We start from the raw sequence: 15,298 nt of genomic DNA, 5'->3' as shown, positions 1-15,298 counted from the left end.
TCTATATGTTAATCATTTTTGGTATGATCTTAACAAATTTGTTGTTGATAGGATTTTTGAGCAACAAGTTGAAGAATATGTTGCGCGTGATGCAGGATGTTTGCTTTGTACACATAAACAGCGAAGCAATTCAAATAGTGGATTCGTTGGCAATGGATGGATACTTGGATATCATGGTTGTGAGATGTAGCTGTTGCGTCTCGTAGCTGAAAATGCCAAGAGGTCACCGTCCAAATGGTAACTGGTGCTGCCTCTCTGGTGTAATTCTGCTTGCAGGATCTAGGATTTTAGTGCAGTGATTCTGCAGGGGCTGTTTCTGTCGTGTATGTTTTTATGTGATAGTAGCATGTTTGCTAGGTTTATAGGTGTTGCTAGTCTTGTGATTCTGCTTCTAGGGTCTAGTATTGGTGTTGTTAATGTTAGGCTGGTATAAAGGTGTTGGAGGGTCTTGGATATTGGTCAAATGAGTTGGCTTATATCTTTTCTTTTGTCTTTTATCTTAAAGATGTTGTCCTAGGGCTCTTGTTTAATGAAAGAAGTGATTATTGACCAAGGAATAGTGATACCAAATAATCTGGATCAGATAGAACTATATAATAAGAGCTGGATAAAGTTAAGCACATAGACTCACTAACACGTTGACACCCCCCACAAAAAACTGCTGACATGAATCTAGGAATGGATCCCAGGGGTTCATACTGATGGGCTTGGGGTTTCTATACCCCATGTAGTCCACATGTTTGAGTGGTTTCCTTTTTTGGGGCTAGACTGTTTTTTTTTTTTTTTTTTTTTTTTGGAAAAGGCCAAGAGAGCCTAGACTGTTGTTTTTTGGATTTCAGAAAACCGAAGATATTATTGGATCGAGTCGCAGATAATGTTGTTCTCTTTAATATTTCGTGGGACCGCTAAAAATTGTACAAAGATAGACGATCGACCATGAGTTCATAGGATAAAATAGCATAGATACACGGTTTCGTAATCTACAATGGAAAAACTGTTCTAGAATTACATCTTTTTATATGCTATTATGGCCACTCGAAAATATGGTACGATGATCACTCAATTGAAAAGGGGCAAAAGATAGATGAAGAAGAGAAGAGAGAAAAGTCTCAACAATTCAGATACTTCGGTATACTTTTAAAATTAAACACCGTAAACTATTTTGATTCTCTCTCTCTCATCAAGTGATGATCATGATGGTGATAGAAAAAATAGTGATTCCATATATATTTTGTATGGTGTCCAACATATAATGTCAACTTTTTGTATCAAATAAGAACTCTAATTTCTAATATGAAGTTTACAAAGTGGCTAATTCATCCCTTATTTCAAAAATGTTGCTAAGTATTAAAAACCTTAAAGATGGTTTCTCTCCCCACCCCTAAGTTTCTCTTTTCGCACAAAACACTCAGAAAACTTCGGAAAATGGCTCAATGTTGGATAGGTTAGGTTGCAAGCATGGGAAGATGGAGAGATTTGATTTTCGCACGCACACTTTAGGTTGCCATGATCTCGAATGAATTGCAAGCATTAAGTTACTATGTGTCTTCCCAATGAATGAGTGTCATGCACATCAACTAATGCTTACACGCTTGGCTATTAATATTTGCACGCCACTCATGCTAAGTAAAAGTTTAGATTCATCAAACTCACGTTTAACGTATTAATTAACAATTTAACGTATTATCAACTCAATATTTTATATGATTCGAATGTATGTTTTATAGGATTCAATGATTGTGACCCGTACGTATGCGCAGGTAGATAGTATCGTATTAGAGACATCCCCAACAAGTGAGTTTTGATTTATCTATGTAAGTTAATATTGAAATGTCGTGTTTTATACCACCAGTGAAAAGGGGTTTCTTGTACATAGCATATATATATATATATATATATATATATATATATATATATATATAGAAACTTTGTTGTGCTCTTCCTTGAGGTCATTTTCTTTTAGCCAGTTACTTAGTATAGTGAGACAGAAAAATAGACAAAGGGAATTAATTTAGCAAGGATCAACCTTATTTATTGCATGTAGTTTACTAGTTACTACCCTCTTACTAGATCAATAGAATGAATACACATGTATATATGAATAAATAAACAGTGGAATGAAAGAAACATGACAAGGCACTGTCACTGGCAGGCTTGTATCAGGGCCTTGGCTAGATAACATCGGATGCACTCATGTAATCCTTGTGGAGCTTATGCCAATGTCTCTTCATACTCAGTCCTGCATTAATGTCTTCCTACATCTCTTTATTACTGTATATTTAACTATATCAATTATTATTATTATACAAAAATATAAACAACATTACTCAGTGACCTATTTGTGAATTGACCAATAATACTTGATAACAGTAATTTAGTAATAAATAAATAAAAACTCTTAATTTGTATATAATAGTCAAATGAGTCATTTATTGTAGGAAAAAAATATAGTAGAATAATTTAAGACTGTATATTAATAAAAAATTCTTGTTTGAGGTTTCCTAGTGAGATGTTGATCCCCCACCAGCAGCACGAGGAGAGGCAGAGGAGAGGGAGCCATTGCAATGCATAGCAAGTTAAAGGAGCGTAGGTACATGTTTAATAAATGAATGCAGTACACTAGTAGTATCTGTTCCAACAATTCATTCTTTAGGCTCCTCTTACTCTCATTAACTTAGTAATTAACACAATAAACCAATATTATTTGATTTCTACACTCTAAATTCTATTTCTCTTGTAGTACAAATTACACTTCCTTTTTATGATATTAAGGATTAAGGAAAAGGGGTTGTATTGTACCAAAAATAAAAAAAGAGGGAGGAAAGAAAGAAGAAAAAAATAAAATAATAAAGCTAATGCTAATGTTTCTCTCTTACACTTGCATTTATTTCTTTCTCTTGGCTATAATAAATAAGCACGGAAACTCTTCAGTTTAAGCGTGTCCTGGTGTCGAACACATGTCGGTGTCCGACACCGACACTTATAATTACATTGAATTGTGTCATTTTTTCAAATTATTATTGGGGTCGACATGTCAGTGTCCGTGTTCGGTGTCTAGTGTCCATGTCTGCGTTCGTGTTTATATTATAAAGTTAAGTTAAAATGGAAAAAGGCAACTTTAAGAGCTTAATTTAAGTTCTGTCAAAACAAAAGAGCTTATTTTTAGTAAGATAGAAACAAATATTTCAATGAATTTGAAAATAACGGTTACTTAGTCATCTATAAAAACTAAGCAAAACATCTCGTGACACATACAGTAAGTTTCTCAATTTCAGCAGCTTCTGTTTTTTCTCTCTCTCAACAAAGGATCCTCGTGATGAAGAGCTCTTATATTTCACGAGCTTCATATTCCTTACTTACAGAATACACATCAAAAAACGCTTCACTTTTGAATTCTTCTCACCACCTTCAAATACCCCTTCAATTCCTTAACAAAATCATGCACCCCACAACACATTCTTCTCATACTACAACAATAACAAGCAATGGAATCCAAACTTCAATTCTTTTTCCTCACCCTTTTTCTTCTCATTCTCACCATCCATGCACAAACTCTCGGAACTTACATTGTTCAGTTACACCCTCATGGCACAACCAAGTCATTGTTCACCACTAAACTACAATGGCATCTTTCATTCATACAACAAACAATTTCCTCTGATGAGGACCCTTCTTCACGCCTTCTATACTCATACCGTTCCGCCATGGACGGTTTCGCAGCTCAGTTAACCGAGACTGAGCTTGAGTACCTGCAAAAACATCCTGATGTTATCTCAATTAGGCCTGATAGGCAGCTCCAAATTCAAACCACCTATTCTTACAAGTTCTTAGGACTCAATGCTGCAAAAGAAAATGGTTGGTATCAAGCAGGTTTCGGTCACGGAACCATAATCGGCGTGCTTGATACTGGTGTTTGGCCAGAGAGTCCTAGCTTCAATGATCATGATATGCCTCCAGTTCCCAAGAAATGGAAGGGTATATGCCAATCAGGGAAAGCCTTTAACTCTTCCAATTGTAACAGAAAGCTCATTGGTGCAAGGTACTTCACAAAAGGCCATTTTGCAGTATCACCTACAAGAATTCCAGAATATCTCTCCCCAAGAGATTCATCTGGACATGGAACACACACTTCATCCACTGCTGGTGGAGTTCCGGTGCCAATGGCGAGTGTTTTTGGTTATGCAAAAGGTGTGGCAAGAGGTATGGCTCCTGGTGCTCACATTGCAGTGTACAAAGTATGCTGGTTCAATGGCTGTTATAACTCTGACATCATGGCTGCAATGGATGTGGCAATCAGAGATGGCGTGGACGTTCTATCCTTGTCTCTAGGTGGTTTTCCGGTACCTCTATATGATGACAGTATTGCCATTGGAAGCTTTAGAGCAATTGAGAAAGGGATTTCAGTTATATGTGCAGCAGGAAACAATGGTCCAATGGCAATGTCTGTTGCCAATGATGCTCCTTGGATTGCCACTATTGGTGCAAGCACACTTGACAGGAAATTCCCAGCTATAGTTCGCATGGGCAATGGAAAAGTTCTCTATGGAGAATCCATGTATCCAGTGAACAACAGAATATCAAGCAATAGCAAAGAACTTGAGCTGGTTTACCTGACTGGTGGAGATAGCGAGAGTCAATTTTGCCTCAAAGGATCTCTTCCAAAGGACAAAGTTCAAGGCAAAATGGTGGTATGCGATCGAGGTGTCAATGGAAGATCAGAAAAGGGTCAAGCTGTGAAGGAAGCAGGTGGTGCTGCTATGATCTTAACAAACACAGAGCTAAACTTAGAAGAAGATTCGGTCGATGTTCATCTCTTGCCTGCAACATTGGTAGGATTTGATGAATCAGTCACCTTGAAATCTTACATAAACTCCACAACAATGCCACTTGCTAGGATTGAATTTGGAGGAACTGTAATAGGCAAATCTAGAGCACCAGCAGTAGCAATATTCTCTGCTAGAGGACCAAGTTTCACAAACCCTTCAATCCTTAAACCAGATGTTATAGCTCCAGGAGTCAACATCATAGCGGCATGGCCTCAAAACCTCGGTCCTACAGGCCTACCAGAGGACACTAGAAGAGTGAACTTCTCCGTCATGTCAGGTACATCAATGTCATGTCCTCATGCTAGCGGAATTGCAGCTCTTATTCGTTCCGTCCATAAAAAATGGAGCCCTGCAGCTATCAAATCTGCAATGATGACAACAGCAGATGTAATTGACCACAAAGGAAAACCGATCCTCGATGAAGACAAACCAGCTACATCTTTTGCAATGGGAGCTGGAAATGTGAATCCACAAAGAGCATTGAATCCCGGATTGATATACGATATCAAGCCAGATGATTATGTCAACCACCTTTGCAGCATTGGTTATACAAAGTCAGAAATATTCAGTATCACACACCGAAACGTAAGCTGCCATGCAATCATGCAGATGAATAGAGGCTTCAGCCTTAACTATCCCTCAATCTCGGTAATATTTACCAACGGAATGAGAAGGAAAATGTTCAGCAGGAGGGTAACAAATGTGGGAAATCCTAACTCCATCTACTCAGTGGAGGTTATGGCACCTCAAGGAGTAAAAGTGATAGTAAAACCCAAGAAACTAGTATTCAAAAAAATAAATCAAAGCTTGAGTTACAGGGTTTGGTTCATATCAAGAAAAAGAGTCAAAAAAGGCGACGATAACATGAACTTTGCAGAAGGACATTTGACATGGATAAACTCACAAAATGGTTCTTACAAAGTTAGAAGTCCAATATCAGTGAGTTGGAAGGCTAAGTAGCATGAACAAAACAACAACAACAACAACAACAACAACAACAAAAACAAAAACAACCATTATTATTAAGTTTAGAGCTTATTTATTATCATTGTTGCATTGGTTACATTGCTTTATTTATGTCTAATAGCAGAGTTTATGCTAAACTTTGCTTTATGAGTTTTAGTTGACAAAAAATATTCTAGAATGAAATCTTGAAAATAAGTTCATTTATAAAGGTTAAATAATTGGTCCTGCCAATTTTTAGTCAAAAAATCTCTTCTTTACTTCTTTTTTTTTCTCAGACAAATTTTCGTAGAACAGTTTCTCATGAAATTTTCCAAAATCATGAATGAAATCTAAGTTGTTATCTTTCCCATAAGGTATTAAGATATTCAATTCCACAATGACAGAAAGTAAATAAACATTCAAACAAAGCAAAATTTATTCAATCTGCAAAAAAATAAAAAATAAACCCTAAATTTAGCAGTTGATTGTAATCTTCAATACTTTCCACCAACAGCTTCAAACTGCAAAAACGAAAAACCCTAAAATCAGCAACATCAAATTAATTCAGACATTAAGAGGGAAAAATGAAGATGCATAGTTCGGAAAACGAAGATTAAGAAAGAAAGAGAACGAATTCCTAGGTGGTTTTCCGGTACCTCTATATGATGACAGTATTGCCATTGGAAGCTTTAGAGCAATTGAGAAAGGGATTTCAGTTATATGTGCAGCAGGAAACAATGGTCCAATGGCAATGTCTGTTGCCAATGATGCTCCTTGGATTGCCACTATTGGTGCAAGCACACTTGACAGGAAATTCCCAGCTATAGTTCGCATGGGCAATGGAAAAGTTCTCTATGGAGAATCCATGTATCCAGTGAACAACAGAATATCAAGCAATAGCAAAGAACTTGAGCTGGTTTACCTGACTGGTGGAGATAGCGAGAGTCAATTTTGCCTCAAAGGATCTCTTCCAAAGGACAAAGTTCAAGGCAAAATGGTGGTATGCGATCGAGGTGTCAATGGAAGATCAGAAAAGGGTCAAGCTGTGAAGGAAGCAGGTGGTGCTGCTATGATCTTAACAAACACAGAGCTAAACTTAGAAGAAGATTCGGTCGATGTTCATCTCTTGCCTGCAACATTGGTAGGATTTGATGAATCAGTCACCTTGAAATCTTACATAAACTCCACAACAATGCCACTTGCTAGGATTGAATTTGGAGGAACTGTAATAGGCAAATCTAGAGCACCAGCAGTAGCAATATTCTCTGCTAGAGGACCAAGTTTCACAAACCCTTCAATCCTTAAACCAGATGTTATAGCTCCAGGAGTCAACATCATAGCGGCATGGCCTCAAAACCTCGGTCCTACAGGCCTACCAGAGGACACTAGAAGAGTGAACTTCTCCGTCATGTCAGGTACATCAATGTCATGTCCTCATGCTAGCGGAATTGCAGCTCTTATTCGTTCCGTCCATAAAAAATGGAGCCCTGCAGCTATCAAATCTGCAATGATGACAACAGCAGATGTAATTGACCACAAAGGAAAACCGATCCTCGATGAAGACAAACCAGCTACATCTTTTGCAATGGGAGCTGGAAATGTGAATCCACAAAGAGCATTGAATCCCGGATTGATATACGATATCAAGCCAGATGATTATGTCAACCACCTTTGCAGCATTGGTTATACAAAGTCAGAAATATTCAGTATCACACACCGAAACGTAAGCTGCCATGCAATCATGCAGATGAATAGAGGCTTCAGCCTTAACTATCCCTCAATCTCGGTAATATTTACCAACGGAATGAGAAGGAAAATGTTCAGCAGGAGGGTAACAAATGTGGGAAATCCTAACTCCATCTACTCAGTGGAGGTTATGGCACCTCAAGGAGTAAAAGTGATAGTAAAACCCAAGAAACTAGTATTCAAAAAAATAAATCAAAGCTTGAGTTACAGGGTTTGGTTCATATCAAGAAAAAGAGTCAAAAAAGGCGACGATAACATGAACTTTGCAGAAGGACATTTGACATGGATAAACTCACAAAATGGTTCTTACAAAGTTAGAAGTCCAATATCAGTGAGTTGGAAGGCTAAGTAGCATGAACAAAACAACAACAACAACAACAACAACAACAACAAAAACAAAAACAACCATTATTATTAAGTTTAGAGCTTATTTATTATCATTGTTGCATTGGTTACATTGCTTTATTTATGTCTAATAGCAGAGTTTATGCTAAACTTTGCTTTATGAGTTTTAGTTGACAAAAAATATTCTAGAATGAAATCTTGAAAATAAGTTCATTTATAAAGGTTAAATAATTGGTCCTGCCAATTTTTAGTCAAAAAATCTCTTCTTTACTTCTTTTTTTTTCTCAGACAAATTTTCGTAGAACAGTTTCTCATGAAATTTTCCAAAATCATGAATGAAATCTAAGTTGTTATCTTTCCCATAAGGTATTAAGATATTCAATTCCACAATGACAGAAAGTAAATAAACATTCAAACAAAGCAAAATTTATTCAATCTGCAAAAAAATAAAAAATAAACCCTAAATTTAGCAGTTGATTGTAATCTTCAATACTTTCCACCAACAGCTTCAAACTGCAAAAACGAAAAACCCTAAAATCAGCAACATCAAATTAATTCAGACATTAAGAGGGAAAAATGAAGATGCATAGTTCGGAAAACGAAGATTAAGAAAGAAAGAGAACGAATTCGAAAGAAAAAAAGTCAAAAAAAATTTGGACCATTTCTCGATTTGTGCGTGTCATCCTTGCGCAGGGGCCATGCTAATCTTCTCTGTATCGTTCCAATTTTATCGGATGTCCCCGAAGGGACAAATCATGTTGTGTTGAAGTGTTATATAAACACTGCAAACATCATGCATGTAAGCGATGTGGGACTATTATATTATATTCACAAAATCAACTACTCTTACAAAATACATCTCTTGGCTCTTACCTTCCACTGCTATGATTGTGATTAAACTGTAGAGTTAAACTGATACAAAAAAATCACTAGATCTTCACCGTTCCAAACATACCATCAGTGCCAAAGATACTCCCACTGTTTCACAATTTTCATTAAACAGTATCTCTCCAGTATATGTTATGGATTTAAGTTGTTTCATACATACTATTATCATTTCACATTTAACTTTTTGAGACAATGGTAACTAGAACACAACTACACAAGTAAAAACTCTTGTAAGCGAAAAGTCCATCTATATGTTCCAATTGCAATTAATTTTATGAAGTTTTTTCTTATGAATATGCAGATATTTCAAAAACTAACATTATAATGTGATTATTTTTTTCAAATAATCTAGTGACGAGAATCACACACATTAAGTATCGAAAATCACATGTTTGAACATGCACCCCACACATATCAAATTCGGCACGCCCTGTCTACTTGGATGGTCAGCGGTAGAAATTGTATGCAATGATGCACTTGATCAACTAATGGCCTAGGTTTGATCATATTCATAATTCTCATTCCCACATAACAGTGAGTTTCTTATGTTTAGAACATTCACCCAATTTCTTAGTCAAGATTGTAATCTTCTGTTTCTAGCAGCGGGGATGAAGCATCTCTACTGATGCAATACTGGTGGCATCTGACAGTACCCGCTGCCACTATATGATGATAGTATTGCTGTCCAGAAACAATGGCTCAATGGCAATATCATGTTGGTTGCCAGTGAAGCTCCTTAGATAGCCACCATTGGTGAGCATACTTGACATGAAATTCTGAGCTATAGGTCACTTGGGTAATGGACAAGTTCTCAATGGAGAATTCATTTACCTATTGAACAGACTATCAAGCAATAGCAAATAACTTTTTTCTGATAAGTTAAACAATTTTATTAGAACATCAAAATTTAGCACATGAACTACCAAGAAAATATGAAAATTACAAGCAGGTGGTATGTATGCGATTGGGGTGTCAATGGAAGATCATAAAAAGGTTATGTACTCAAGTTGTGAAGAAAGCAGGTTGATAGAACTCGCAAATTATGAATAAGGAAACTGTATTATTAAAGTAATAAAGATGAGCTCAAAGGCTCTACAATGAAGGAAAATGATAACCAGAGTCAAAGATTCCTAACCAGAGAGAAAACTCTCCTAATCAATTCTAACAATATCTCTGAATGATTCCCATACTCACCACTACCCTGTTTTTAATAACATTCTCTAACAGAATCGCAAGGAAAAATACCCCAACACCTCTAACTAACTCTCACTCTCTCCCCAGAGTCCCACTTCCTTCTAGATATGCCTAGGTGTTCTATCACAGGTTGTGCTGCTATGATCTTGCCAAACACAACTAAACTTGGAAGAAGATTCGGTTGATGTTATTGTCTTGCCTGCAACATTGGTATGACTTGATGAATCACTCACCTTGAAATCTTACATAAAATCCACAACAAGGCTACTTGCTGATATTGAATTTGGAGGAGCTGTAATATGAAAGTCTAGATCTAGAGAACCAGCATTTACACGATTCTCAGCCAGAAGGCCAAGTTTTACAAACCCTTCAATCCTTAAACCGAGATGTTATATCTCCAAGAGTCGAGATTATTTGTTGCATGGCCTCAGAACCTTTGTCCGATAGGGCTTCCAGAGAACATCAGAAGAATGAACGTCTCTGTCATGTCAGGTACCTCAATGACATGTCATCCACGCCTCATGTTAGTGCAATTGCAGCTCGTATCCGTTCAGCTCAACCAAGATGGAAGATGTAACTGATACACAGGAAGACCAGTACTTGACGAAGACAAATCAGCTGGAGCTTTTGTCAAGGGAGATGGAAATGTTAATCCACAAATAGCAGCATTGATTCCATGACTGATATATGATATTAGGCCAGATGAATATGTCAACCACCTTTGCGACATTGATTCTACAAGATCAAAAATATTCAGTATCACGCAAAGCAATGTTAGATGTCATGAAATCATGCAGATGAATAGAGGATTGTTCAGCCTTAACTATCCCTCAATCTCGGTGGATGTAATGAGGCGAAAGATGTTCAGCAGGAGGGTAGCAAATTTGGGAGGTCCTAACTCCATCTACTCAGTGGACGTTGTTTGCGGCACCTCGTGGAGTAAAAGTCAAAATGAAACACAAGAAGCTGCTATTTAAACAAAGAATCAAAGCATGAGTTACACTATTACAAGATGTGTGTGGATACCATGACCAATGCAGAAGGGCATTTGACATGTATAAACTAACAAAATGGTTCTTACATAGATAGAAGCCCAACAATAGCAGTGAATTGGAAGCCTAAGTAGCATGGAGAAACATACTAGTACAATAGGCTACTGTCATTATTAGTTTGTCTAAAGTTTATGCTGAATTTTCTATTAGACTATCAGGAGTCTTAGAGCATCTCTAATGGAAAAACTTAAGAAGGAAATATTAAAAGTAAGTCCATTTATAAAGGTTAAATAATTGGTCTTTACTTGTTTCTTGAATCAGAATTTTCACACACAAATTTTTGCAGTGCAGTTTCTCATGAAATTGAACTGCATCAATCAATTATCTCCAAAATCATATACAAGAACATCTCAGTTGTTTTCTTTACCATAAGGAAAAAAGACAAGGTAAATAGACAAAAAAAACAAAAGGGGTTAAATTGAACTTCACAGTCATGTTTTATTTGATCATATCACCAAAAAAAAATTAAAAAAAATGAACAGAACATACAAATCAACTAGTTGAATAATTCCATTGAATAAATTGTGTACATAATAATATATGATTCAAAATCAGAGTATTAAGTTAGCTATTAAAATCAAACAGTTTAAAAAATTAACCCTATATTGCAAAAATAAGATAATTAACCAACAGACAAATAGCCTTAAGTATGCATTAGTTTACTTTACTGCAACTAGATTAGCTTCATCTACTCGTTAATCCGTCTAGGGTTTTATTTGTAATGTTTGATACTTACACATTCAGCTTCAATCTGCAAAAATAAAAACCCTAAAATCAGCAACAAAACTTCAAATTATTTCAGACATTAAGAGGGAACAATGGCGATGCTGAATAATTCCAATCATATTCCTTCACCTGGACAACCCATAGAGATATGTTAAGGAAATGAAGTACACAAATAATGTTGAACATAGACAAATATTACTTCAAAATACGTATGCCTAATAAAATCCATTTCAAAATTAAGAGTCGTCAAGTTTCCTGATATGTATGCCAAGTGCCAACACTAAGTTATTGAAGCAAAACAGTAGTGCTAGTCTCAAAATGACAGTTACAATAAATATCCAGCTCAACCATTCAAAAAATAAATAAATATCCAGCTCAAAGTGGATAGGCAAAGCCAGCAAAATCAACAAACAATGTATAATAACAAACACTTAAATAATATTAAATAAGACATTTCCAAACGAAGTCACATTTCATAAATTTGAAGGCACAAAAAATAACAAAATTGAACACAGTAAACAACTCATTACTTATACCAGGTTTCTGCGATCAAATACCAGAGAAGATAATGGGCATGCCTCATTCTTCCTACTCAAATATAAAATCCAATCAAACTCAAATATGGGAAAAACCGGTTAAAAAACACACATGCCTTATAACTTATAAGCATAATACATCCAGAGCAAATATGCAGAATCCCAATAACTAACCTTGGAAGAAGCACTTTTGCCTCAAAGTGTCTCTTCCAAAGGACAAAATTCAAGGAAAAATATGCAATCGTGGGGTTAACAGAAGATCAGAAAAGGGTCAAGTTGTGAAGAAACAGGTGGTGCTTCTATGATCTTGGCAAACACAGAGCTAAACTTGGAAGAAAATTTGGTTGATGTACATGTGTCATGCCTGCAATATTGGTAGGATTTGATGAATTAGGCGACTTGAAATCTTACATAAACTCCACAACAAGGCCACTTGCTAGGATTGAATTTTGAGGAACTGTAATAGCAAAGTGTACACAAGATTCTCAGTCAGAGGGCCAAGTTTTACAAACCCTTCAATCCTCAAACTAGATCTTATAGCGCCAGGATTCAACCTCATTGTCATTGCTGTATGGTCTCAGAACCTTGGTCCGATAGGCCTTCCAGAGGACACACTAAAAGTGTGAACTTCTCTGTCATGTAAGGTACCTCAATGACATGACCTCATGTCAGGGGAATTTAAACTCTTTTCTGTTCAGCTCACGCAAGATGGAGCCTTACAGCTGTCAAATCTGAAATCATGACAAAAGAAGATGTGACTGACCACACATCAAGCTTTAGCCATGGGAGCTGGAACTGTGATTCCACAGTGCATTGGACCCTAGACTGATATACAATATTAGGCCAGATGATTATGTCAACCCCCTTTGCAGCATTGTCATACAAGGTCAGAAGATATCCAGTTTCGCTAACAGAGATGTTAGCTGCCATGAAATCACGCAGATTAATAGAGGCTTCAGCCTTAACTGTCCTAGTCTCAGTTAAGTTTAAGGATGGAATGAGAAGAAAGATGTTCAACAAGAGAGCAGCAAATGTGGGAAGTCCCAACTCCATCTATCAATGGAGGTTGTAGCACCTCAAGGAGTAAAATTCAAGAAAAAGGGTGAAAAAAGGTGTTGATACTATACTATGACCTATGCAAATGGGAATTTGACACGAAACACTCAAAAAATTGTTCTTACTGGGATAGAAACCCAATAGCGATGAATTGGAAGACTAAGTAGCATGGAGAGGAGTGGTAAAGCAAACTGTGATTCCACAGTGCATTGGACCCTAGACTGATATACAATATTAGGCCAGATGATTATGTCAACCCCCTTTGCAGCATTGTCATACAAGGTCAGAAGATATCCAGTTTCGCTAACAGAGATGTTAGCTGCCATGAAATCACGCAGATTAATAGAGGCTTCAGCCTTAACTGTCCTAGTCTCAGTTAAGTTTAAGGATGGAATGAGAAGAAAGATGTTCAACAAGAGAGCAGCAAATGTGGGAAGTCCCAACTCCATCTATCAATGGAGGTTGTAGCACCTCAAGGAGTAAAATTCAAGAAAAAGGGTGAAAAAAGGTGTTGATACTATACTATGACCTATGCAAATGGGAATTTGACACGAAACACTCAAAAAATTGTTCTTACTGGGATAGAAACCCAATAGCGATGAATTGGAAGACTAAGTAGCATGGAGAGGAGTGGTAAAGCAAACTACAGCCATTATTATTAAGTTTTTCTTAGAGCTTATTAATTATCCGTGTTGTATTGGTTCCGTTGCTTAATATCTCGCAGAGTTTATTCAGCTGAATTTTGTTTTAGGAATTTTAGAAAAGAAAAAACTGAAGAAGAAAAACTTGAAAGTAAGTCAATATATTTTGTAGTGCAGTTTCTCCTGAAATTGAATTACATCTAAGTTGTTTCCTTAATCATAAGAAAAAGACATTCAACAAAGAAGGTAAATAGACATATAAAATTCAGCAATTAAGAAGAGACAACAAAAAAGTTAGGAGCAATACTTCAATTATGTTTTATATGATTATATCACAAAACATTTTATTGACAAATTTAGCAGTAACACATGCATACATGTTAATATCATATCAATCGTATAAAATCTAGTGACACTGCATTTCATTGTAAGATATAAAAATCAAACCTTAGAAAAATTTAACCCTACATTTCAAAATTAAGATAATTGATAGACAAATAGTCATAAGCATGCATTGATTTACTTTACTGCAACTGGATTATCTTCATCAACTCATTAATCCGTCTAGGATTTTGTTTGTAATCTTTGATTCTTACACATTCAGCTTCAATCTGCAAAAAATAAAAACCGTAAAATTAGGAACAAAACTTAAAAATGAACTGAGACAATAAGAGGGAACAATGGCGATATGCTGCATATGATTCTTCGAAAAAGGAAAACGCAATTTGATGAACAGAAAAATTTCAAAAAAAAAAAAAGTTACAAAAAAATTTGGACCATTTCTCGATTTGTGCGTGTCATCCTTGCGCAGGGGCCATGCTAATCTTCTCTGTATCGTTCCAATTTTATCGGATGTCCCCGAAGGGACAAACAATGTTGTGTTAAAGCGTTATATAAACACTTGATAATTCTTTCATGTAAGCGATGTGGGACTATAGCACAACAAAACAACGCTTTTTTACTCAGAAAAACTAATAACGCTTTTACCAACTGAGGCAAAAGAAAGAAAGATATATAATTGCTTTGAACTCTTTTTACTGTTTAGAATATCAAAATAATTGCTTCTTCTGAATCAATTTACAGTTTTCATGAAATAGAACTTATCCAATATATGTTATGGGATTTAATTTATACAGTAGTATATCATATATTATCATCGCAACTTGCAAACATAGTGGTTGTAACGTGAAAATTTTAAAATCGGAGAAAAAACTATATTTGTTGTCAAAACTGACAATTAAAGAATATCACTATGTGAAAATTGTTACAACACATAGACTACCGTCAACCTTTCCTTCGTCCCTAGTACACACCAACACTCTTCAAAGCAAATATTTAACTAC

General features: G+C 36.1%; 1 protein-coding gene, 1 long non-coding RNA gene and 2 other non-coding genes across 5 annotated transcripts; 1 reads left to right on the top strand and 3 right to left on the bottom strand.

Annotated features, from left to right (window-relative positions):
• The first annotated feature begins 3,135 nt into the window (after window positions 1-3,135).
• LOC123889493 (subtilisin-like protease SBT1.2) lies at window positions 3,136-8,053 on the top strand. 2 transcript variants are annotated; one of them, XM_045938843.1, is made up of 2 exons: window positions 3,297-4,329; window positions 6,413-8,053. In XM_045938843.1, exons 1-2 carry the CDS (start codon window positions 3,486-3,488, stop codon window positions 7,867-7,869), a joined length of 2,301 nt encoding a protein of 766 aa, XP_045794799.1. In that variant the 5' UTR covers window positions 3,297-3,485; the 3' UTR covers window positions 7,870-8,053. The 2 variants fall into 2 exon arrangements, with proteins under 2 accessions (XP_045794798.1, XP_045794799.1); XM_045938842.1 differs by lacking the exon at window positions 6,413-8,053 and having other exon boundaries at window positions 3,136-6,308.
• Window positions 8,054-8,509: 456 nt separating this feature from the next.
• Window positions 8,510-8,612, bottom strand: LOC123893416. The gene has a single exon (XR_006803511.1). It is a non-coding gene; the product is annotated as a U6 spliceosomal RNA (small nuclear RNA).
• A 1,178-nt stretch (window positions 8,613-9,790) lies between these two features.
• LOC123890215 lies at window positions 9,791-15,057 on the bottom strand. Its single transcript, XR_006802776.1, has 2 exons — window positions 14,733-15,057; window positions 9,791-14,566 (listed from the first exon to the last, which is right to left on the bottom strand). It is a non-coding gene; the product is annotated as an uncharacterized LOC123890215 (long non-coding RNA).
• On the bottom strand, window positions 14,721-14,823 carry LOC123893415. The gene has a single exon (XR_006803510.1). It is a non-coding gene; the product is annotated as a U6 spliceosomal RNA (small nuclear RNA).
• Window positions 15,058-15,298: the final 241 nt, after the last annotated feature.

Source organism: Trifolium pratense, linkage group LG6 (genome assembly GCF_020283565.1).
Source record: "Trifolium pratense cultivar HEN17-A07 linkage group LG6, ARS_RC_1.1, whole genome shotgun sequence".
In the NCBI taxonomy this organism is placed as follows: domain Eukaryota; kingdom Viridiplantae; phylum Streptophyta; class Magnoliopsida; order Fabales; family Fabaceae; genus Trifolium; species Trifolium pratense.
This window is presented reverse-complemented; position numbering and strand designations above follow the sequence as displayed.